Here is a 26,775-nt window from a genome sequence, read left to right as displayed (position 1 = left end):
AGATAAACCATTTCTAGCTCTGTGACTGAAGGCAAATCATTTAACCTCTTTGAGTCTCTGTTTCTTCATCTATAACATGGTGTTTCTATAACAAACTAACTACACGTTTCTGGGCTGCTAGGACTAAAATGTTTTGTAAACTTTTAAGTGTTATATAAATGTGAATTCTTTCACTAAAATCCTATCTCCAAACCTTATTCTGGGGTGGAGATAACTCTGGAGTAATGACGCTCTATATAAAATATAAAGGCTTTGAGTATATGTTGGATGATAAAAGGTGGTCCAAGGAGCAGACTGGCTAAGTTTGGGGAGGCTTGTCATCTTGAGGTTGGCCACACAAATGAAAGGTGATGGATGTTTTAGCAGTAACACTGAAAGATCACGTATAGAAAAAAGAATTGCAATCTGGGCCAGTGAAGAGAACACTCAAATCCAAAAAAATTATAGATCTTTGGTGAAGAAGAGTGAGAAGCTATTATTGAAAAGGGCATCTTAACCAGAATTAGGGTAGCTTATAGTAGTTGTGTAACTGGGAAAGCTGATCTTTGCTGTTCCTCATTTCTGGGAGATGATGGCTCTCAGATATTTGGGGGATGCACACTAATCTGTAGGAATTCATAAGTTAGGTGGCTCTAGAAATCTGCCAGCCTCTTCTATGCCTATTCGTTGTTACTTCAATGTATCAATCTAAGAAACATTGCTCTGTACTCAAAATCAGACATCAATGGCCTTGGGGGCAGGGGAGGAGGAAAAGTGAATGTTCCCTTTCTTCTTAATGTAATGGGAGGCCACCTGATTGTCTGATACACTGAGACTCTTTCAATCTGTCTAATTCTGAGGGCCCTTAGGGACAGTGTGAAGGCTCTACTTTTAATATGTAAACATGGTCAGGCTTTTTCTTGACAAGATCAAGTAATCTGGGTCTCCAAATAACTGGTATATCTGTTTGTAAATGTGTCTCTAAGCAATGCAACAACCGTTGGTAGGCTGGTGAGGGAGGCCTCTTTCTGAGGTACACTTAGATCATTAAAACATAGTTAATTACACCTGAAAGTTAAGGAGAAGTGGGGTGGGGTGAGAAATGGTATTAGAAGGCATGAAAAGATTTTGTTGCCTATTTCAGGATATGTCAGTGAGTCTTGACAGAAGAGGGAATGAATTGCCTAGAAAAAACAAAACAGAAATCTGATAAAGTTGAAAAAGCCCTAGACTTGGGAATTAGAGACCCTGAGTTCCAAATCCAGGTCTCTTATGCATTCCCTAGAGGGCCTTGGGCAAGAAACTTTATCTCCAAGGCTCAGTTTCTCTGACTGTAAAATTAGGTGGTTAGATGCTATGATCCTGTAAATCTTCTCATCAAATATTTGTTTAAAATGGATAGGGGCTGGAGAAAGGGACCCTACCAAGTGCGAATCTTTCCTCGTTATACTGCTCCACTTTGATCAATGAATTAATAAGCATTTATTAAATGCCTACTATATACCAGGCACTGCACAAAGTGCTGGGGATAAAGTACAAAGAATGAAACAATCTCTAATTGGAAGAGGATCTATGGGGGAGACAAAGACACATAAAACTATATAAAGCATAAATATAAATTTAATAAATACAAATACATACAAAGAAGTTTGGGAGGGAGGACGCTGGCTTGTGGGGAGATCAGGAAAGGCTTCCTTAGAAGATGGTGCCTGAGCTGCCATCTTAAAGGAAGAGAGGGCTTCTATGAAGTAGAGATAAGGAGGGAGTGAATCCCAGGCATGGGGAAATGTGCAAAGGCACAGAGATGAGAGTGTCACAAGTGAGTGTGGCTGGATTGTAGAGTGTGGAGGAGGAAATAATGTCCAATGAGGCTGGAAAGACAGGCTGGGACCAGGGAAGGTGAGATATATATCATATAGATTGTGTACCTGGATGATTTGCTTTGGTTTGGGAAGTTACAAGGAGAAATAGTTATTGAGAAATGACAGTCACCTTAGGTGATCTTGGGCAAATTACTGTCTCTTGCTGTAAAATGGGGGGGGGGGGGGGGGTTGGAGTAGACAGGCTTTAGGGCCCTTTCTACATCTAAGATTCCAACTTTGATTCTGTGAGAGTGTCTTTGCTCTCCCCACCCTTTTGTCTCAGGCAATTTGGGTACTCTCAGTTATCCGAGAAATAAAGGCCAAGAGTAGGTAGACACCCTACCTACCCTACTCTCCAGTGACTCCAAGTGACTGGGAATGGCCAGAAAGGTTAAAACCTTCTAAAGATTCTCATCAGCATGGCTGTGGTCAACTAACGGAAGAGCTGACCTTTCTATGTCTTAAAAAAGAAACTTCTTCAATGACAAAATAAGTTGTTGATGGTACATCATATGAATGTTACAGACTTCTACACACATATGTTTAATAAATGAAAAAGCCCTCAATGTTCTTTTTATATTTTTATTTCTTAAACTTTGACAACTATTTTATTCAAGGAAGATATAACAATCTACCTACGGGGGAAAAAAAAGATATACATATTAAAGACATCATTGCCAAGAAAAGTCCAAAATATAGGAAACATTACCTAGTTATTCCATACACATAAAATTGAGTTATCCAGGATTCAATAACTTGGTAAAGTCCAGATGACTTGTTAGAAATAGGTTAAAAGTTCTTTCCTTTACTTTATATAGAATGCTGGCTATTTGTCCAAGGCAAAATGATGAATATAAATTACTTTGGCCATGATGACTTGGTCAATGTCCTATCTTTGAGCATTATTAGTTACATACAATACTCAGAAAACTACAAAGGAGAGGTGTTTAATACTAATGAAAGTTTAAAAGCATGGTGATGGTGGGGAAAGACAGACTACTAACCTGACAAAAATGAAATATCAACAATGACATTCTGTCGAGTTCAGTTAAACTGGTCAAATATTATTTATTAAATGACTACTTTGTGCAAGGTACTATACTGGGTACTAGGGATACAAAGACAAAATTTAGATTCTTACCTTCAAATAGCTTATACTCTATTTGGGAAAAGGCAGAAAATATGTACACAGAAAAAGAGATAAAAATAATTATTGGAAAGAGAGACTACCAACTATTTTGGGGGATGGGGGTTGGACAAGTGGAGATTAGGAAAGGCTTCACCTAGAAGAGACATCCGAGCTGAGCATCAAGGAAGGTGAGCATTCTAAGAGGGAGAGAAGAAGAGGGAGTACATTCTGGGCACAGGGGGACAGTCTGCACAAAGGCAAAAGAAAGGGCCAGAGATGGAATGTTGAGTTTTAGGAATGGTGAGTAGGTCAATCTGGCTAGGTCGTAAAGTCTAAAAAGGAGAATAGGAAATCAGGCTGGAAAGGTATTTAGGTGGAAGTCTACTGTGGGGGGCTTTAAATACCACAATGAGGAATTCGAGGCAATAAAGAGTCACTGAGAATTTATGACTAGAGAAGTGACATGTTTGGAACTGGGTTTTAAGAATAGCAATTTGGCAGCTGTGTGAAAGTAGAAAGGGAAGAGACCAGAAGCAGGAAGACCACTTAGGAAGGAACTGCAATAGTTCAGGTAAGAGATGAGGAGCCTAAACTAGGGTAGAAGGGTGTGAGTGGAGAGAGCAGGAGACAGACAGCACTGATATGTTGCTTTAAAACAGGCAAATGCTTCACATATACTGTCTCACTGGAGAGGTTGTTGAGATAGAATTGACAACTGGTAAATGACTGTATGCTGGAGGTTGGGGTGGGGACAGGTAGAAAAGAAGACGGAGTCAAGTAGGACTTCAAGGGCTTGAACCTGGGTGCTTAAACACATGGTTCTATCTTCAACTAGTTGAATTTGAGTTGCTGATGGGGGAAACCAAGGTGGAATATCAATCACACAGTTGGTAATGTGGGAGCTCAGTAGAAAAACTAGGGTTGCACAGAGCTTTTAGAGTCACCTGGGTAAATATAATTGAACCCCAGAAGCAAATGAACTTACCACGAGAAAGAATACAAGAAAGAAGAGATCCCAGAACAGAACCACAGGAAATGAAATGCTTACTGGGAAGGAGAGGGATGATGATCCAGCAAAAAGACTTACTATTTTGCCACTGTTTCCTCCTTTTAAAATGACTGAATGTCAAGGATCTGTGATTCACTGCTGTGTTCATACTCTCCAATGATGGAGGTTTAATCCCTTTATAATCTAAGTAAACTTTCTTTATGAGTTGCTGTGCCCCAAATCATTCATATCCCAGGGACCAACCTTTTGGCAATGGATCTTTGTGGATTCAACTGGGTGAATACTCAGACACAAGATGCACAGTCTATTGCCAATTCTATACCTGAAGTCTTTCCACTTTGGTAGGACCTTCCAGAGCCTAAGCTATATTGACATATCCTGGAAGTCTCCTCCAGACCATAAGGAGACAATTAAAGAGGAGTTGGCTAGAGGTGAATGAATTTGAGGGGAAAGGGGGACATCAGTTTCAACTGAGTTTTCATGTATTTTTTGTTTGTGTCCCAACTTTAACATTAAACACACAATTTCTGTAAACTCTTAAAGCTTGTACTTTCAAAGCTGCCCTTGGAAACTAGTGAGGAGACACTCAATGAGCATACATCACGCTTTTAAAAGCGTCAGGTATTCAAACACTGTTATTAAGTAAGATATATATTTGTAAAGCTCACATCAGTTATAGCCTAAAAGCAGCATGGCACTTTGGAGGTTCTCGGTAGGCAGTAAGCAAAGCTTCAAACTTATTTAAATACCAGCTGCGTTGCCACAAAATGTCAGCTCTCCCAGTTCCACTCATACAGGAAACTACTTGGTAAACAGCCTTTTTCTCTGCTTCCTAATGGATGCCTGACCTATTTACTGCACCATGGACACAGTTCTGAAAGAATCCTGCTTCAGGCACTCAACACAAGCAAGCTAATAAAAACAGAAGAGGAGATCTGGACTGGCTAACAGCACTGGGAAATTTACACACCTAGCCAAAAGACCAAACAACACTCCTTCCTCTTCTCTCTCAGACCTTGATAAACCACAAGCTAATTTTTCAAGCCCTGTGTGGTCATGAAAATATTTTTTAAATATGTAAAATGAGAATATGCTGTTTAACTATGACATGAATCACTGCATTTCTGAAAAGTTATTTCTTTTAGGACAATAAGACTAGTGAAGAAATACTGAAAATAGGCTGTACTTATACAATTAGTGAATCGCTTCTGTCAAAAGCACAAGGTTAGGCAGAAAAAAAAGGGTAGCTTTCAATTTCTTTCAATTTGTGGAAGTAAATGAATTAAGTGTAATATCAATATAGTTAGCACTTGAGGAAATAGAAAGATTTTAATTTTTAGATACTTCTATGAAAACTCCCAGCCACCTACTCAGTTTGGAGACTTTTTAGAAAAGCACACAATGGACGATGGTATCACCAGATTCAACATTCCATTTCAAATCTCCCTTTTAATCAGCCACTGAATGCCCGAAACCAACCCAGACCTGGCTCACCTGTTCTCTTTCCTTCCTGAAATGGTACTGCTCAAGTAATTCTTTGTTTTTGTAACTGGGCCCATATCAGCACTATGTTTCTATCTTTTCCGTTAATATCCCCTTAACAGTACCAACTAATTCAAATCAGGAATTCTGCTCTTCTAATTTGAAACACTTTTATGAATCTCACTCCCATTTACTCAATAGCATCTCTGCTTTCAAAAACTCATGGAATGTCAGAGCTGGAAGGGACCTGAAAGTAACATAACTGAGTTGTGATCAGGAAATTAAGGCACTGGGACATGAAGTGACTTAGCAACAGTTACAGAGAAGAAGTACAAAAGCTGAGGTTTTACTGTTCTCTTTGCTTTTGTTCCATTACTTGGAACTTTCTGATGCTGCTACCATAAATATTATGAAATCATCTCCTTTTTCACAATATCTCTGACTTTATTTGAGAAACTATTACTACAATCTATTTGTGAACATTACTCAGTTTGGGAAAAATCTCTTCCCAAAATTCTGGCACCAATTCACCTGGGATACATCACCTGAAAACCGATATACAGACCAAAACTGAAAGCTACAATGTAGACAAGGGGGGCTGCCTACCTTTCCCTTGTTGTACAGCCCAGTGTAAACTGCCATTCAAATGATAACTTATACATACGATGGAGGGAGATAATGAAAAGCAATGCAGAAAGCTTGAGCACAGGACCTCTTCTTCCTCCCTACCCTCAGAAAAGGCCCTAAGGCCAACGACACCTTCTTTTTGCCCACTATCTGAAAGTAGCACTCTATGAGGCAGGGCCAACTTCAGTCCAGCTCAAGTTATGTTCTTGATGGAAAGCTGGCACTTGGACAACAGTTCCACTTTTCTTTCCTCTTTGGCCTTTCCCACGCTCCTGCTTGTTTCATTCATCACTGGCTTACAGTTCAATCAGGACATAGTAAAACTAGGTTCCTTATTTGTGGCTCCCTTCATATATGTTATCAACAGCACTATGGATGTTCTATCCATGGGCAAAAGTCAGTTACAGCCAGACCTCACTTGTACAGCCACAGAGCTAGAACAAAGCAGAGTGATTCATTGACATGTTCCCCTATTATCCTCCCTGAACTTCCCCTACGATTTCATCTAGCACCCTTAACTGAGGGTATACCTGTCATACTCAAGGCAGTGCAGTGTGGGGAAAAGAACAATGAATTTGGAAGCTAAAGACCTTAATATTATAATAATCTTGGCCTCACTACTTAAACTTGTTATGGTCTTAGTCTTCTGGGACTCAAGTTTTTCCCTTAACACTGAAATAAGGGTGTTGATCTAGCCCTAGATGATTTCAAGTTCCTTTGTACTCTCCCTATAATCTCATGAATTATCTTAATAAAGATCAATTTCAATTTCATGCATTTATTATGTTTATGTATATGTCTGTGTATAGAAATACATTATTTTTGTTCAACAACCTAGTGTATAATGAGGTTAAACTCTTTGATATTAAATAGAATTTAATTTTACAAAATTTTCCTTTGAACATACATTTTTTAAACTTAGGAACTTAAAGACAGAAACTATTCAATTGTATAATGTGCACATATATGTTTACATATAAACACCCACAAATACATTCCTATACTACACATATGTAAACATTCACAGGCACATAACATTCACAGATACTTTGCTCACTGCAAAGGATATATTTTAGCCCTTTGAAGCACTTTTTCTACATTACTTAAAATCTCTTCCCCCACCCTCACTCCCTGCCTAACTCTTCTTTCGTCTTACAGTCCTCTTTCCTAAGCATGGCCTCATACTGCCTTGAGAGAACAGCTAAAGAGAACACACTTATCTTCAGAAGCCAAAAGGAGCAAGGCATTAGAAGACAATGAATCTACACAGCAAAAGAGCATCACTGTCCTCAAAAGATGTTTACAGCATATCCAGAGAACTAAGTACTAAACAGATAAAGATGAAAAGCTTTTTTCATAATATCTGAGAAGCATAGAGCATTTTTTAAGGCATGAGCATGTTACAACTCCTCCCACCCCCAATTCAAGCCAAATGTCACAACAAAAAACCCACTTGGATTCTCTCCTTCCTTTATAAAGACAGTTAAAATCCAAATAGGAACGGCTCTAATATTAAAGACAAAGGTATTATGGATCACATAAAGGTGGTATCTGATGTGTTGATGCAAAATAATGCTGAAAGAGCACAATGAATTAGAGCACATGTTCTGTGAGCTGAAGATGGTGTAAGTGCACTGTTGTCTGAGAAGGAACTCAGAGATGTCATTCTCACCTTTAAGCACCCTTTCAGTCCCAAGATCTTGGAAGCTTCAGAAAACATTTCAGCTAGAATTCTGCTCAAAAGGTAGTGTTTCCTTTAATAGGACTCTCCATTATGATTTCAAACCTACTACTGCACTAAATTTTTCTGATTTCCCACTTTGAGGTATCCGTTTGTAAACACCTCGTACTGGTCAATCCTTATGCCCTTCTCCTCACCACTCTCTAATCCAGTTTCTGCTCTAGTCATTCACTCTTATATTAACTGAGTTAAAGTTCTTATTCAGACTAGATAATAATGTGTTGTGCTCACTTACTGGCCAAGAATTCTCTCTCCTTTACATCAAAAGTGAATACTTTTACATAAGTAGTTTTCAACTACGTGAAAGCCTAATCTTCAGGGTTCTTCACCACTGCAGTTTTCATTTGCTCTCATCTTCTTCTGTCTACCTTCTAGCACTTAGCACAGAGGCTGGCACACAGTAGGTGTCCAATAAGTGTTAACTGAGGAGCAGCTAGGTGGCACAGTGGATAGAGCATCAGCCCTGGATTCAAGACGACCTGAGTTCAAATCTGGCCTCAGACACATAAAACTTACTAGCTGTGTGACCCTGGGCAAGTCACTTAACCCCTTAACCCTACTGCCTAGCCAAAAAAAAAAAAAAAAAAGGGAAGAAAGAAAAAGTATTAACTGATTGTTCTGTTCAGCTTTGCTTCCTTCTCTAGCTCCAGTGAAAGTTTGGCTCAGGTCCTGCCATCTTCAAGAAGCCTTTCCTGTTCTTCTTCCTCATCAATGATTTTTTTCCTCAAGTATCATTTAGCCAGCATTCTAGTGGAGCCTGACTTAGCAGAAATGAAGGAAACACCAATGTTAAATTAAAGGTCTTACAACAACCCAATATCTTCATTTTTCAGAGGAAATTAAGGCCCAAAGAGTGGAAACAACTCACCCAAGATCACAGACAAGAACAGCTAGAATTTCTCTGCCTCTACTTCCACTGGTCTGTGCAGCTAATGCCTGAAATATGATTGCTTTTTGGTGCAAAGAGATCTCTCGTTCTCAAAAGTTACTAAAATTCCTTAAAGCCACTCCCCCCCAACCCCCTCCACAAAGCACCCTCTAATACATCACTAAAACAAGTAAGGCCATGAATACTAACAATTAAAGGGATATGAATTGTAGAAAAATGGAAAAGCTATAATGCATTCATTTGTGCATTATATCCGTTTTTGTGAGCTGATAAGGAGGATGGGCTTGGTATTGTAGGAGGGAGTGATATGATCAAATACCACACTTAATATTATGTAATCAGAATTTAAATGGGTACTAATATCCCTTTATATTGGATTATAATACATTATAGCCCAAATTGTTGGACTGAGGTATTATAGCTGCTAAGCTGCCTACTAATTATCCAAGGCTCCCAACAGTGATACCTAAGATTTTTAGATTTTCCTTTAACTCTTACAGAAAAGAAAATAAAATCTTGAGGGGGGAAAAAAGCACAAAGCATTGTGCCCTTGTCTCTTTCCTTCAACTTGGTCTTTGAACAATTTAGAATAGCACCCTGCTCTGTTTAAGCCTTGGGACAAAGCCTGTCCACTGCTTATAATGACACTGAGGGATGTCTCTTTCCTCTTCAAGCCTCTTTTGCTTGTCCTCAGTATCCAATACAATGCTCCATTTTAAATTTTATTTTCAGCCCCAGAGTCTCTTTCTCTGCCCACTCCTCTCCCATCTGTCTTCAATGCACTCATGTGACACTGTGGGTTACACACCTGCCCTGTCTGTGCACCATCCTGAAGGATGCTCTGCAGAATGTGCAAATGGAACATTCCCTATCCCTGGTGAGATTCTCTAGGAGCCGTTCAAATGGGACACTGTAATGATGGCATCAATATTGGCTGATAACAATGAAAACAAAAATTATTTGATTTGATTGAAGTAAAAAGCATCTCTGAAGGGGCTCCAAAGGCATTTGCATAAGCTGAGATCATCTGGCACCTGGCACAACGCCAGGCCCAAGAAGGCCCCACCAAGGCCTTGTTTGAGGCCAGAGGTCCTTGCCAACTCAGTACAGCAGAAGAAAATGGGCTCTTCAAATCTCAGTGCTCACCAGACATGTCTCCTTCCCTTCTAAGTCAGGAATGAGTGTGGTAGCTAAAATGACACCTAAGAACAAAGTCTTTTTTGATGAGGGGGATCAGAAAAGGCCTCTTGAAGATGGCAGCACCTGAGCTGAACTTCCAATGGAGTTAGAGGTACCAAGAGGAAGTGGTGAAGAGGTACAGTGATAAACCAAGTGGAGGTCTGCATGACTATGGGCATTAATTCCATGGCACTGGACTGCTAGCAAAAAAGGAAGGAAAATATAAGTGGCTTTCCCAAGGGCCATTATCCTAGAAAAATGTTTTAACAGTCTTTCTGAAGTCTTATGCCCCAAATTTGGGCTTGTTAAGTTACATGTGGAGCAGGGACTCTTAGGTCAAGTATGGAAAGGTTAAACAATAAGCCTAAGTGGTAGGTAACAGGAGGGCAAATGGACTTTGAATTCTACTAGTTAACACCTAGAAATATTTGAGTAAGACACATAGGAGTGACTCCTTGGGTCCTTAGTGTTTAACACTGCCTTGGCTCTTCTCTAGGACTTAGGTAAATAACTAGGATCAGATGAAGATGGAGATTAAAAAAAATTTTATTTTCTCCATCCTATCCAATTATGGGATCAGCTTACTGTTCATTTGCTCAAATATTCAATGAAGTCTACGCTGTCACCAATTTGGGAGTCCCAACAATACAGAGTGCAACCCATGCAGGCTCACTTTCTCTCAAAAGTTCTTGAAGATGTCCCACACAGAGGGAATCTTTCCTTGACCCCGATTCTGTGCTGACTCCCTCCATTATACTGGCAAATAGTTCCTGTGAGCATATATTGCTCTCTTTCATGCCTCACTTGGTATTTATTAAGGGCCACTGAATGGATAACATCTTCCGAGAAACCTTGAATGATCTTAATGTATGGACGAGAGACAGCTGGTTGTAAAAGAGTTGGTAAGATGACCTTTCATTCAATCGAATTTTTTTTGTGACCAAACAATAATCGTAATGGGACAATACAGTCTCTAAATTTCACTTAATTGTGAGATGCTAAGGACATTGTCCATTGTTGACTATTGCTTACAAAAGTCTACTTGTCAAGGATGCCTTCATGTATAGATGACTCTCAAAAAACTTTGTATAGCTGGGAAAGCAGGTCTAGTAGGTACTTGTGGATGTTTTCTCGGTCACATTTTTTGGGGGAGGGAGTGGTAGTTAAAAAGGTCTGGGATTTTTCCATGCCTTTGGCAACTTAGCCTAGTTCAAATACCTTGTACCACTGGTCCCTTAGTACCCTAACAGCTACAACATTTCCAGAAAGGATTACATATCTACATACCTATATGTATGTGTATATATGTAAAAAAACAAAGACTAGGCCCCATCTGGTGGCTTTTCCTGTCTTTGTTCTCTCTACTGTAATTTCTACTTCTTCCACAGGCATCCCAGAGCCTGTGCTGTTATGGTCTTAGTGTGATGGTGCCAGTATCCTTAATAGAGGAAAGTTTGTTGAAACTGTTTTTGCAAATCTTTTCCATTTTTCTTTTGTTTCTAGCCTTCCTTCCACTTTCTAGATATTTCAAAATTTATATTCCAGCCATCCTTCCCAACCCTCTCCCACCAGAACGAATTGGCTTTTGCTCTTCAGTCTTTGGGACTGACAGGTGAGCACTGGCCTTATATCTCGCATGAAGCCAGGTCTGTGCATAATTTCCCAGCCATATCCGAAACATAACTCTCCCTCATTTTTTAGCTCTCCATTACACAATGACTTTTTCCTTTAGAATGTAAGCTACTTGAGGACAGGGACTATCTTGCTTGCTTGTGTGCATATCCTCAGAGCTTGGACCACTGCCTGGCACATAGTAAGAGCTTAATAAATGATTAGTTATCATCCTTTTCATTCTCGAATGAATGTCCTTGTTATAATTGTGTTTAGCTGGATATCTTTCCAAGCTTTCTTTCTTTTCCTTCCAATGCTATTCTCTGCTTTCTGACACAAACAATACTGCTCATAATCATCCATTATCCTTTGTAAGATTTTACAGATTATGTTCTAAGCTGGTGTTGTGTTTGGCAATCACCTCTTTCCACGTGGTCAATCAGATGTTTACTGACTAAGATGATTTCTGGGCTTTTTTGATCTCCTTGTAGCATTTAATTTACATTAGTTTAATTTCTTTTATGCCATAAAACCAACATAAATTAAAAAAAAAGTATTCTGAGTCCTGTGTGTGACACAGAAGACAGGCTTATTGAACATGAATCCAAAATGGTAGGAAGTTGGGCAAGTAACTTTCTTATTATGTAGATGGTGCAGTGGATAGAGTGCCAGTCCTGGAGTCAGGAGGAGCCCTGAGTTAAAATCCAGCCTCAGACTGACTAGTTGTGTGATCCTGGGCAAATAGGGTTTTCCTCAGTTTCCTCATCTATAAAATGAACTAGAGAAGGAAATGGCAAACCACTGTAGTATCTTTGCCAAGAAAACCCCAAATAGGGTCATGGAGAGTCAGACCTGACTGAAACAAGTCAATAACAAAAATTCTTCTTGGTAAAAAAAGTATTAGATTCTTAAAACAGATACCAAAAATCAGCAAAATTGGGGAAACATGGCCCAGGTCTTTAAAGAGAAGCTCATGCCATTTAATCTTTGTGAACTTGAGTTTCCTCTTCTGCAAAATGAGGATAAACATATTTGCACTAACTGTTAGGCTTACTGTGAGGAAAATACATTGTAAATCTTAAAGCATCACCAAAATGGAAAATCTGGTGATAGCTGTGATCAGTGCCTTAACATAATTTAGTATTAGACATTAAAATGAAGTTTTCCAAATATTTTACTTTAGGTAGTATGTCTTTAATTTCAGTTTTAATCAGATCCAAAGGTCAGCAATGCAACATGCAACCAAAAGAGCTAAAAACATGATCTTGGGTTACATTAATAAAGGCATGGTCCTGAAAGACGAGGGGGCTAGATCCACTAACCTCTTCTTTGGTTAGATAACACCTGGAGTTCTGCGTTCTGTTGCTGGCACTGCATTTGGGGAAGGACATATCCAGAGAAAGCATCTAGGATGCTAAGAGGACAAATGTTAAGAGGACCATACCGTATGAGGAACTGGAGATGTTCAGTCTTGGGAGGATCAAACTGGGGCTCAAGGGGAAGCAATTAGAAAGAAATTATAGTAAAAATTTTAAGAACTGCCACATCAAAGAGCAATTAGACTCATCGTGATTAATGAGAGGACAGAACTGGGTACAATAGACAAGAGTTGTTGAAAGGCATTTTCAGCTCCATAGGAAAAATATGCTAATGACTGGTTGCAAAAAGCAGAATGGGATATTTTGGAAAGTAGCAAGTTCCATATTACTGGAGGTTTTTAAAAAAGGCTGGATGACTACTTGTTGGGGATGTTACATAAGGGATTCCCTGTTCAGGTACGGTTTAGATTAGATGTCGGCTGAAATTACTTCCAAATCTTAGATGCTGTGAATTTATTTTTGTACAATTATAAGAAAATAAATATGTAAACTTTATGTTATTCTTTCGTTTCGCAGCTATACCTAAGTCAGCATGGAAAAAGATGGCAATTACACACCTAAGCATTCTTTACTCTAGAGTTATTTGGCTCATCTGCCAGGGGACTGGGTACTTAGGTGAACAGGGCTCACATTCTCTCATACAGTGGTCTTCAAATTTCTCTGATCATGCACCCCTATCAGTAAAAAATTGAGTACATATAACTAATATATATGTATACAAATAGGTATAAATGTATCATTATGCATTACTGTCCCAATATGTATTTTAAAATACATTGACTTTTTTTTTCAAAAAGAGATAAAGATGAAGCAAAAAAAAAAATTAAAGATATTTTTGTATTTTATATTATTTGTTGAGAGGTACAAAAACCCCTGGGCTAGAAGATGGCCAAGGCATGCTCCGTTGCTGTGGGGGATTTATGGGTTGGGGAATTACTGCTGCCTGCCTATACAGCAGGTACTTAAAATCTGGCTGACTGATTGCTGCTGCTGCAGTGGGGGTGAGGGAAGGGAGGACAGGGGTGCTGACTTGCAAAGCTGGGCTCAGGACCACTAGGGTATGGCTGCCAACCCACCTGATGAGGAATGGAGGGGGTAGGTCAGACAGCACAGAGCGCAGGCACGAGGAAGAGAGCAGCAGAGGTAGGTGGTTGCTGCAAGGAGCTGAACAGCTGTCCTACCCTCTCCTCAGTTCTAACAGTCCATGTATTTTACTCCCTGGTCCCCCTCCCCGGGGGATGTGCACACCCACCTTTGGAGATCACTCCTGTAAGGCTCCAAATGCCTCCAATTTTCCTTGTCTTTCACAGTTCCTGACAACTGCTACCTGTTATCTAAACCACTGTGGCACCTGGCGAAGGATCCTTGCTATGCCAAGGCATCACTACTGACAATTATTGAGTATATTGCTAAAAAGATGGACATGCAACCAAGAGTCTTCTACACAGTGTGTATATCAACTTCTTATATATATCTTTTATGATAACTGAGATAAACACTATTTAACACTTATAAAGCACTAACTTCATAATAGGAACTGATGAAATAACTCTCCCAAGTACAAGCCAAGTACAAGTATTTTTCCAATACACAAAATGACTTAGAGTATATTAGATTAGTTAATTTGCTTTTATGGGTGAGTTCTATCATAAAAGAATAGTTCACAATAACATGCCTCAAAAAATAGCTTAGCATGTCATTTTTGTACACAATCCATAGTTAACACTTCGGACATTAAGGTTGCATACAGAATTTGCAAGGTCCCAACATTCATCTGAAAGACAGGATCAAACCAGACCATGACCCTATTCTATCTAAAAGAAATTAGCCATTCCTTATCTTTTTTTTTTTCCTATATCTGTAATTATTACTGTTGCTCTTAAAATACTGGCCACATTAAAACTGGCCTTATCACTAAATAGTCTTCTAAGTCTGAAGAAGAGCCTGGTCATCTAGAGACCCTGTCTCTCTACTTTCATAGGACTCAAGATGCTTACACGAGACAACAGGAGGTAGGGGGAGATAAGAGAAGAGACATTAAGGAAAGCAACCATCTTCCTTAGGTCCTCCATAACCCTGGATATCAACAGGACATAAGTGAGGAAAGAAGGGAAGGGCAGCAGTGTCAACGCCATTCTTCGCGCTGCTAAGCATCTCACACAGGGGCTACAGATCGTCAGGAACTTTATTACAGTAAAGAAGCCAGGGAGAATTTTTTTTTTTACAAGTCCCGGCAACAACAATAGTTAAGGATCACAATCTTATTAAGAAAGGTTCTTTTAAGTATCTTAATTCCATACCTCACAGCATCCAGTCTCTTATTCTGTCGAATGAGTTCAATGAACTCCTGAATCCTGAGGCTGAACTCCAGACAGCTCTGAGATTAAAGATAAGACAAGAGCTTACATACTGCATATCATGTGCTTTGATGACAGCCAAACCCCAAATCCACATAAAAGAACACATATATACATCTCCCACAGACATTCACACACTGTCAGCTAAATCTTCTGTATGCAGGAAAGGAAGGCCACTTGTTACCTGAGAATATGAGCTTTTAGAATTCTGGCCAGAAATTCAAGCAAAAATGTCTACTTACTTGTCCTAAAAGTAAGGAATATAGCCTAATGCGGATTAACTATTTGGAGAAATGAATGACTCCATCCTTACAGCAGTAAGAAAGCAGGGTAAGGGTGGGGTGTAGGGAGTGGGTAGAGACAGCTCTGGGTTACAGACGTTCCATTTGTGTAGAAAGGCAATTTATTAATGAGGCCATTAAAGCAGAGGAGCAGGATTCCTTGATGTCTTGAAATGAGAATTGGAGGGAGCAGCTCTAGCTGCTCAGCTATGCTTAGCATGTTCACATGGTCATGTTATCATTAATATGACTAGGAAGTCAAAACAGTGTTTGAATCTGGAGATTTGGATTATTTAACAAGGAATTTTTTTCTCAACTCCAGAAAATGAAAAATAACAGGAAAATTCTCTTCTAACTCCTACAAAAAATAAATTCTAGGAAGCAAACTAAAAATAATAAGGCTTTAATAGATACCCATCCAACCCTCCATAAGAAACCCCCAAGCCTTTTCAGCTTTTAAAGGATTCCCTTTGAGGCTTATATAAACAGGTGTTTCTTTAAAGAAATCCATCATTAGGTCACAAAATGTATGAAATATAACTGGCTGAAAACAAATACCCACGGCAGCAATTTTATATTATAATCCACTATTTTAAAAAAGTCTTGAGAAAATAAAAATAATCTTTGAAGGTTTTCACCACTCATTTAAACATTTTTCTTCTTTCACTTCTTTTCGCTTCACTTCTTTATCTGCATGCTACTTTTGAAGTACCGCAGATGACATCAATAGGAATTTCCAAGAACTTGTGCATTTAAAAAAAGTAATTAAAAACAAGTAAAAACCCTTAACTGTTTGGTTTTAGTAAATCAAGTGACTTAAGTATTACAATGAAAGAATCAAGGCTTATGGACTTGGAAAATAATACATTGATAGGTCATATTCTGTAAAGTCAGGGTAATCTGCCCTTCAACTAATTTGACTTTTGGAGTTCAAATGAGTTAAAATCACAACACAAGAATGTAAAACGGAATTTTTTTCTCAAACCATGTTACTTCTCTAAAGGACTGGGATGCTTAAATTCAATATTCATTAAAAAGTGAGACATCATCCAAAAATTAAAAATAAAGTTTGAACTTGCAGTTGAATATCTTAAAATATTTATCAATAGCATATTATCAATAAGCATACCAATCTTACTCTTTTGAAAAACAGCATATAAATCCCATATTGCAGTTTCAAAAGCCATCGTAAACTGAAAATTTGCTTCTAAATATGACCAGAATTAAGATAGATTCTCTTTGATGCCTTACCATGTCCCTAATAAGTTACCATTAGAATTTTTAGTATTTGAGGAGGGGAGAGGGAAAGGAGTTGGTCATAACAAAATAAAGGCAAATCCTTTATTCTGCATGCCCAAGTTAGAGAAAGTTGATGCTTCAACATTATTTATAAGTTAAATGAATAAAGTTTGCATAAAATTAGGTATTTATTTATTGAATGATTTAATATAGGGGTCTCCAACAGCTTTACTTGAAGCCTCTGGCCCCATACCTGGGACCTTGATAGCGATCTGATCAGTAACTTCTCTATTGGCCCCTATTTGGCCACCAGTCCACTCCTAAGGCTTCAAACCACAAACAGGCTGGGGCTTGGGGAGGAGGGGGGCATGAGTGAACGTGAAATATTCTACATCTCAAGTGTGCGTTGCTGGCCCAGCTACTACAGGCTATGTCAAGCCTGACTACATCTCTGTCTCATATGCTTTTGCACACTGTGACATACAGAATGGCCTACTTTTCTTCAGTGTAATGATTTTAGAATTTCAAGATGCTCAAGGCATTCTATGTCACTCTATGTAGAGTTGGGGTGCTCAGATCAACCGGACCATTTGATTGCTTTTCCACTTTGGCTTTGTGTGCCTATTTCCTGACCTTCTCTGGATCCTACTAGTTTCAATTTTATTTCCAGGGGAAAAAAAGCAGTAAAAACACATATCCATTTTCAAACTATATAAGCCATCAGTATTATTTGTATAGACGGATTTCACCTCAATTTTCCCAAGGTGAGTTCTATCAGTCAGCAGCATTTATAGAGCGCCCACTCTGTACTGAGCACTGGACACCATTCATGGCCTTCAAAAGGAACAATGGAGAAAGCCAAAGGGCCCTCCCTCTTAGGAAAAGAAAAAAATTACGGTCTCTGCTCCACGTCTTTGGGGATCCAAGAGGCCCTGCTACACTTGGGATGTCTCTCTGCTGATACAAACCGCGCCCCCTTCCCCAGACAATGGACTAGGTGCTCATGAAATGATTCCAAGAACAGAATTCTTCTTGTTGTGAGTGATGAGGATCCTCCTCCTTAGAGCTGATTACAAGAGATAATCTTTTCAGTAAAACACAAGCTCACTCCCTCTTCCACCCCAAACCCAGGATAACAGAAGGTGCTGAAAGGTGAGACATTTATTTCAACAAAGGTACAGTCACATTGCTCAATGTGCTCACTCTCATAGGAAGAAGCCTCCATATGTGATTTATACTCTGGCAAGGGAAGGGTCATTTTCATGTTTGGGAAAGGGGAGGTATCTTGTATGTTAGCAGCAGGACTGGGTGGAACTCTCTGCCTGCCTCCTATAAGCACCATGTTCTCTGCTCTGTGTTCCCTTCTATTCTCTCTGGATGTCTCTAGTCACACATACCTAGATTTCCTCGGTGAAGTATGGTGCTACAGCTAATATCTAAAGCTAAAACTGGCACAGGATTGAGCATTATAAAAAAAATGAGAAAGGACAAAAGTTGTGAGGTTTAATAAGACTCATATTTCAAATGATGAACAGGAAATTGCCTTAACTGTAGTTATGATTTTTATCAAAATTTATATGTCAGGGTGTAAATAATTGTTGCCTATTTAAATGCTAACAACTTACCTAATCCTTAAATGAACTAACTTCCACATACGCCCAAAATGCATATGCACTCCTGGGTGTAGAGGGGCCATCGTCTATGGTCACATGACTGAACATGCCAACCTTCTAGTTCTAAAATTCTATGATTATAAGTTCTGCGCAAGGCATTTCTTCACCTACCATCTCATCTGATTCTTCATGAAGCATAACCTTTGCTTCTATGTTTTTCCAGAATTCATATTCAGGTCCAGAAATCATTGGATTAAAGATTTAGAGCTGGAGGGACTGCAGAGGCTGTGTAGTCCAATGCTCCCATTTTACAGATGAGGAAACTGAGGCTCAGGGAGGGGGAGTACTCTGTCCAAAGTCGACCACAGGCAGGATTTGAATGCAAATCCTTTGACTGCAGAACCAGGCTCTACCCATTTTGTTATGCTGTTTTTAAGTATCTTATTAAATTAAAATTACTTTTAAAGTGCAGTTTAGGGCTTTATGAGGTTTCCTTTTACATTAAAAAATTCTATAAATAAAAAATAATTATGTTTTAGAAGAGGTACAAATTTGCAAACCAAAAATTTAGCTTTAACTTGATTTCCATGTTGGCTTACAATTTCCCTGCAGTTTCAAGTACAACTATCTATGTTGGGCATTCATGGAGCTCCTTGGGGTTTTAAAAGCTCAGTTTGAATGAAAAGGGCACAGGTAAATTCTCACAAGCTAAGTAAGCTAAAATTTGCCCAAAGCAGTCAAGTAAGATTCCTCTTCTCCCAACTCTGCTCTTTCAGAGCTTTACTTAATAGATAATTAGGGCTTGCAGAAATAACTTATTTGAGGGAGGGACATTTTCTTTTCTCTTCCAGGTTTTTATATTATAAATTGGAGATGGGAAATGAAAGCCTTGAAAAGTCAGGTTCTTCAGGTATCTGCCATTTCTTATTGTTTGTATATGTTCTAACATGACACAAGGGTTTCTTTTTTCTTTTCTTTAAGCTGTAGAAGGATGCGATAGTATTTACATACCAATTCTGGTTTTCCTTTTAGGGTTTCCATAACAAGATCATCATTCTCTCTAGGGGAATCACTGGCCGATTTACTTTTGCGTCCCGTCTTCGTTTCGCTCTCGTTTTGACGGCCCTGAGTGACAGAGAATGTCACTCTTTCCTTGTCATAAGTGCATTCAGACAATGCTCAGACAATATTGGGGGGAGGAGGGGAGGTTAAAGAAGCACTTAGTTTAAAAAATAAAGAACAAAACCTTTCCAAGGGAGGCAGGGATTTTGGTTAATGTCAGTTAAAAACAGATTTCTGCAAGCCCTAGAATGACAACGTATTTTAAAAAGCAAGTTTAAATATTAGAGTTTAATTGTAAAATGACAAGTGTATCACAGATCTTTATCTTCAGCTATTGGTCTGGAGAAAGTGTAATTTCACTACTACCAGGCTATAGAATTGGTATTCTTGCTTGACAATTATATTTTAAGTCCATTTTCTAATATTTAAGACTACTCAAAAGTCATAGAAAGATGCTATGTATAGCTTGCGTGCTCAGAATACCATTTTTCCACATGTGTTTTGAAAGTCTGCCTTATTTACACACCATACAGCATGTTTGCAACATAATAATAAACACTGTAGACAATGCCTCATGCTCCTAGAAGAAACAGTGCTCTTGAGATTTAGTTAAGCTTTGGTAAAGGGAGGGATAAGATTTTCATGTCATTTGATTATCTGCCAAAAAAAGAAAAAAAAAAAAACTGAACCAAAAGGATATAAACATATTTGGTCCACGTAAATATTGTAACCCTCCTTCTCTAAGTTCAGATGGTATTAGCCACAACATATAGGAGCTAAGGGTATTATTGAAGCCAACAGAAGATATGTAAGGGATCATCATACCTTCATTTTCCTGAGTCTTGATTTGTTATCATGACACCAAGCCAAACAAGTCATGGTCTCCTGTCTTTCCAAAGATTCTTCCACTTCTTTGGCTGTCAAGAACATCTCAATGTTCACCAAGTCCTTAACAGAAAGAAAGAAAGGATTTTCATTAAAATAGTAAGGGGAAAAAAAAAACCAAACACCCAGAAGTAAGAAGAAAACCAAGGTGAAGTTGAGAACATTAAATGGAGTCCATTAATGTACAGTTAGATCTCCTAATAAGCAGTCTTCCCTAGGTAGTAACAAACATCTTTCTTTCAGAATGAACTGAATAGTCTGATGCGGAAAATTATTTTTAGAGTCATGAATCTGTTACATTAATGTTTTAAACACATTTAAGATAGTGTATTGTCTTCTGTTAAAAAAAAAAACAGGTAGCGGGTAAGTATATTTGCGCTTGACAATGAATCAATTTTTTTTCACTTCATTGTTTCACAATAAAACAGAGGTGGGAGGGGCCTTAGATATCACTTCCTTCAATGCCTTCACTTTCCTCACATTTACCCTGTGAAGTGAATAGTGCAAGTATGAACTTTGATAGAAGAGGAACCTGTAAGGAAAGGATAAAGTGACCGACCCATAATGACAAAGAGCAAACTTCTGAGAAGTTGTTTAATCCAGAGTCTTTGGCCTCAGAACTCAGTGCACTCTTCAAGGCACCATTTATTTCCTCTAGACTTGGCAGCTCTTAACTCCCTGTCCAATGCTTTGCTGTATTAATTTAACCTCTGATTATGAAATTTTGTCATGGCCTGAATAATCCTCTTTCTCAGTAGGTCGGATAACTGATGACTTCTGTTTCTGAATAAATAAAAATTTAAGGAATATTGATTAAGTACCTACTACATACCATCTTTGGCACTGTAGCTACAAAGACAATAAATGGGAACCCTTAGCTCAAAGAATTATATTCATGAATTTCTCATTTTGATGAGTCAGCAGATGCTCAATAAATGCTTTTTAATAGCCTAGAATGCAAATATTTTCTTTGGGAATAATGACACATATAACAAATCCAATACATTAGTCTTTTGTTTTTCAGAAAGGAACACATAGAAATAGCAGTTTTTAAGAATTTCAGCCTTTGGGCACTGAAATGTTTCCACTGGATCCTTCTTGCCCAAAGGGCAAACAAGGCCAGTAAATGTAAGCCATGTTTCCATGAGAGAGAGAAACTTTCATGTGGAAAACAGCATGAAAGTTTCTTAAAATGGAGAATAGAGATCTTCTGGGAGACAGCAGCCATAGTCTTCCTAACATGGCATTGGATTGTGTAAAGAATACAGGATTTCTAACCAGAGGACAGGAATTCAAATCCTAGCTCATTTGCTACTTGTCTGATTGAGGCACTCACAAATATCTCTGGGCTTTAATTTCCTCACTTGCAAAATAAGGGTTAGACTAAATAATACTAACTCTAATTTAGTCTAGAGTTAGACTAGCTCTAAATCTGAAGCTCCTATGATCCCAGGTATTACCTGACCCCCAGTCTCCACTCTGCCAGTCTTTCCCAATCATCATTTCTCCTTCTCTCTGACTAGATCCAATTTAGAGATTAAAAGACATGCTGTTGAAGACCAATTCAATTTATGAAAAGAGTGAAATAGGTAAATAAAGTTATAGTAAACCTTATTTGGAGAGGTGGGGCATAGAGGGAGTAGAACTTGGAGGGAACAGGGAAGGATCTGGTTATAGAATAAAAAGACCGAGACCATAATTTTTGGCTGAGACTTTTGCTCTGCATTTTTGTCATTATTGAGATGTAGTTTTCTTTGACTTCAATGTCACAGTTTAAAATCCTGCCAGACATTTGTAATACGTCACATTGCTGGCTAGGATTCATGATAAAGGATGGGAGAAAACGTGCTGGTGTTTTATTTGTAAGGCCATGGTTGGGATACCAAGCAAGATGGCTTCCCTGACATGGCTATTATTCTTATAGCTGTCTATCCAATTAGACACAGGTACCATGCATTAGAGCCAGGATTCTTAATCTGGGGCCTGTGAACTAATTTCAAAAATATTTTGGTAACTGTATTTTAATGTAATTGGTTTTCCTTGTAATCTTATGCATTTTGTTGTATGCATTTAAAAACATTATTTTGAGAAAGAGTACATAGGCTTCTGACTGCCAAAGGTGCCATGACACAAAAAAAGTCAAGAATGCCCAGTATTAAAGAAAACATATTTACAAAAAATTATTTGCAACGCCAACCTGGCTGCTGAACTCTACCAACCAAGGTAAAATTAGAAATGTATTACTGTTACTTAGTTAAAAGCTTGCTAAGGACAAAGTTAAGAAAATGGCTGGTCTTAGGACAGGCTGGGCCATTACTGTTATGTGGGGTTATAATTCTTCCAAGTTTGGTACTACTTAAATGTTGTCTTGTATTGTTATCCACAAATCCACTGTTCACTTCCTCTCTAGTCATTCATACTACAAAATGTATTATTTTTCTACATACATCCACACAATTATGAATTTACATTGTTTTCATTAATGTCCAATAGCTATAATTCATACAGCCCACTTGCCAAGCTTGTTCCCTTGCAAAGCTTGGCCTGTTGATTTTACCTTTGCCATATCCCTAGAACACGCCCCCCCCCGCCCCCTTCTTATACTGAGACCACTCTAATGCTAGCCCTTGTCGCTCGATGCCTGGATTATTGCAACAGCCTGCGGGTGGGTCTGCCTGCCTCAAGTCTCTTCCCCTTCCAATCCATCCTCCATTCAACCAGCAAAAGAATTTTCCTAAAGTGCAGGTCCAACCAAGCCAATTTCTACTCTCCCCCCCCCCCCCCCGACTCAATAAACTCCAGTGGCTCCCTATCACCTCCAAGATCAAATACAAAATACTATTTGACATTCAAAGTTCTTCATAACTTAACCTCCTCTTACCTTTCCAATTTTCTTATACTTACACCGCACCACAACCATCCAGTGGCAATGGGCTCCTAGCTACTCCACAAAGAAGACACTCCATCTCTTGGCTACCAACATTTTCTCTGGCTGACCCCCATGCTTGGAATGCTCTCTCCACTCCATCTACTGACTTCCTTGGCTTCCTTTAAGTCCCAACTAAAATCTCACCATCTACAGGAAGTTTTCCCCAACCCCTCTTACTTATAGTGCTTCTCCTCTGATAATTAGTTCCTATTTATTTTGCATAAAGCTTGTTTGTACATATTTGTTATCTCCCCCACTAGATTGTGAGCTCCTTGAGGGCAGGGACTGTCTTTTCTTCCTTTTGTATCCCCAGTGGGATTTTCTTGAAAAAGATACTGGAATGGTTTGCCATTTCCTGCTCCAACTCATTTTACAGATGAGGAAATGGAGGCAAACAGGATTAAGTGATTTCCCTGGGGTCCATATAGTCAGTAAGTGTCTTGAGGCTAGATTTGAACTTAGGTCTTTCTGACTCCAGGCCTGGCATTCTAACCACTGTGCCACCTAGCTGTCCTTAGGAAACGTTTACTTGATTGACTGACTAATTATAGACAGGGACCATGTGTCTTATGCTTTTGTATAACATTTACTACTCTTAGTCACACATTAAATATGTGTACTCTACAAACACCGAGATTGAATTCTTATTACTCAAGACCTTGTTCAATACCTGGTTTGATGATCCCCAACGCTTGTCTCTCTGCATCCTTCCTCCTAAGTCTTCACTTTGAGCCTATGCCTAGTCCATAAAGCTTCTTCTAAAAAATCTTACGCATTACTAGTTGTGAAATTTTTTTTTTTGGTGAGGCAATTGAGGTTAAGTGACTTGCCCAGAGTCACACAGCTAGTGAGTGTTACTTGTGTGAGGCTGGATTTGAACTCAGGTCTTCTTGACTCCAGGGCCAGTGCTCTATCCTCTGAGCCACCTAGCAGCCCCTTACTTGTGAATTTTTAATAGCAGTAGGATGCAATAATTATGCTTTGCCAGTGAGTATCAATATCTACTATTACTTACAGGTCTGAACATTCTTTCACTCAGAGTTCATATATTCTACAAAACTGTATACAATTTGATACCATTCTATCAATTTCAAAGTTTAAAATCCTTCAACTGTATGCTGGATCATTTCACTTATATGCAACACTGTCAGGTGAAAACTTCAAATTTTCTCATTTCCCCTTAAAGAGTTGCCTATTTCTATTTGAAATGAATAGTACCAACTTCTCTCTTTTATGCTGTCTACATCCAAAAGGTTACCAAACCAACTCAATTCTACAAACACTTGGTGAAATTTATTTATTAAGCATCTACTATATTCAAGGTACCACGCTAAGCGGTAGAGACACAAAGAAAGCAAAAAACAGGTCCTGCTCTCAAGGAACTCACAGTCTAATGGAGGAAAAACATGAAAACAACTATGTACATGCAAGATGTAGAGAGGATAAATTCAAAATAATCTCAGAGGAAAGGCACTAGCATGAAGGGGGATTGGACAAGGCTTTTTGGAGAAGGTGGGATTTTAGCTGCAATTCTCTATGCTGCACTCTGGACTTCTTTGACAATATCCCAACTCTTCACCCTCACTCCAGCAAGCCCTAGAATTCACACACTGTAAGTACAGTCTGCCTCTATGGCTTCTCCTTCTGACTGGATGGCTCCTTCTATAACCTCCATTTAAGGAAGGCATCCAGGACAACTATGTCTCATTCTTTTTAAGGCTGCACTCTGCACTTTCTCAACCATGTCCTTCCCCCATTAGGATAGAAGCTCTTTGAGGGCAGGCACCATCTTTCTTTCTACTTGTATCTGTATTCTGCTAAAAGGTTCCCCAAACGTGTCTTCTGGAGTTGCCATATTTTCTAGAAACACTGGACCCAGAGTATGCAAAAGGCCCTGAATATGTCAATCCCACCCCCACTCCCCATAGCTGACATAGTGTGTTATTTGCATCCCAAACTGGACTCCCAGTGTGTCTGCCTGGGAATCAAGACAGATGCCAGTCAGTCTGCACTAGGCTGAGAAATTGCTTGTGCAGCCGGGACCCTTAGAGATAAGTACACTAACTTATATTCATAGTTTAGCAGTTCCCAAGGGAAAAGAATGTGGCTTTTTTGGCTCTTGCCATCATCTTGCTCCTTCTCTTTGGGAAGGGCTTTGTCCTTTTCCCATTTTTACTGAACCTCCTTTCATGCCACACCTTTTTAGGTGGAGATTTCTATTTTCTCCTCCTTCCTTCCTTTGTCCTTCTGTAGTAAATCTGCAAACTTCTGTACTGATTGTGAACTCTGTGGGTTCCACATGCATGTTCATTTCTCAAACCTAGTTTTCACCTGAGTTTTATGGAGCTATGCTTGCCTGTTGACAATTCCAAGTGCCTGGAACAAAGCAAATATTTAATAAATGCTTGCTGACTCACTGAAGGAAGTGAGGGAGGCCAGAAGTTGGAGACGAAAGAGAATTAGAGGCATGGGGGACAGCCGATGAAAATGCACAGTCAGGAGATGGAATGTCTTGCATAAGGAATAGCAAGGAGGCTGGTATCCATGAATGGCCAGGTATGCAGAGAGGAGTAAGGTGTAAGACGAATGGATGTCAAACAGAAGACTTTATCTTTGATCCTGGAGGGGATAGGGAGCCACTGGAATTCACTGAGTAGGGTGGTGACATAGCCAGACCTATGGTTTAGGAAGATATATTGACAGCAGTGTGGAGGATGGATTGGATTGAGGAAAACTTGAGGAAGAGAGACCAATAGTCTAAGAGTGTGGTGATGGGGGCCTGCACCAGGGCGGTGGCAGTGTCAGAGGGGAGGAGGGGGCATAGAAGAGAAATGTTAGAAAGGCAGAACTGACAAGACTTTGCAACAGACTGAATGTGGAGGATGAGAGAGTGAGGAATTGAGGGTGATGCCGAGTTGTCTTTCGTCATATCTTTTGTATGTTTTTTTTCATTCTTACTGCTACAAATCTTGTCCAGGGCTTTGTCCTCTCACTTCCAGATTGTTACAATGGTCTTCTAACTAGTATCTTTACCGCTAGTTGTTCCCCCTTAAATCCATCCTGCTCATTATCACCAAATTTATCTTCCTAAAATGCTGCTTTGATCATGTCATTCCCTCACTCAAAAATGTTCAAGGACTCCCCACTGACTACAGATGGAAAAAAAGTCCAAAATCTTTTGTCTGATGTTGAACATTCTCTACTCTGTGGCCCTAATTGCCTTTCTAGCCTAAATTCCCCTATGTTCCTACAACACGCTCTGGGCTACCCCCACCCGTTTTGCTCACGTCATCATCCCTCGAAAATTCCCACCTCTCATTTCCATTTCTCTCAGTCCACCCATCTTTAGGAGCCTGTATTTCACACAGGCTTCTGGGAGGGCTTTCCTCAACATCCCAGCCCCATGACCACTGCCTCTGCTGGATGACTTGGCTTGGTCACTGTTGATATCAAACATTTGGTACTCAGAATCATTAATAATTCAGGGCAAAGTATGGTTTTGTTCATTTTGTCCCCATCAAG

General features: G+C 39.2%; 1 protein-coding gene across 2 annotated transcripts in view; it reads right to left on the bottom strand.

Annotated features, from left to right (window-relative positions):
* Positions 1-26,775, bottom strand: part of MAEA (macrophage erythroblast attacher) — a 145,559-nt gene that overhangs the window by 33,836 nt on the left and 84,948 nt on the right. Inside the window, exons 4-6 of one of the 2 annotated variants that reach the window (XM_027836475.1) lie at positions 20,265-20,387; positions 19,389-19,502; positions 15,188-15,264 (exon numbers count right to left, since the gene is read on the bottom strand). In XM_027836475.1, coding sequence (XP_027692276.1) covers positions 15,188-15,264; positions 19,389-19,502; positions 20,265-20,387 — 314 coding nt within the window. The remainder of the gene's footprint in view (positions 1-15,187; positions 15,265-19,388; positions 19,503-20,264; positions 20,388-26,775) is intronic. The other variant, XM_027836476.1, reaches the window with a different exon arrangement.

Source organism: Vombatus ursinus, unplaced genomic scaffold (genome assembly GCF_900497805.2).
Source record: "Vombatus ursinus unplaced genomic scaffold, bare-nosed wombat genome assembly UNPS02014818.1, whole genome shotgun sequence".
Classification (NCBI taxonomy): Eukaryota; Metazoa; Chordata; class Mammalia; order Diprotodontia; family Vombatidae; genus Vombatus; species Vombatus ursinus.
Note: the sequence above shows the minus strand (reverse complement) of the source record. Positions and strands in the feature narration are given on the sequence as shown.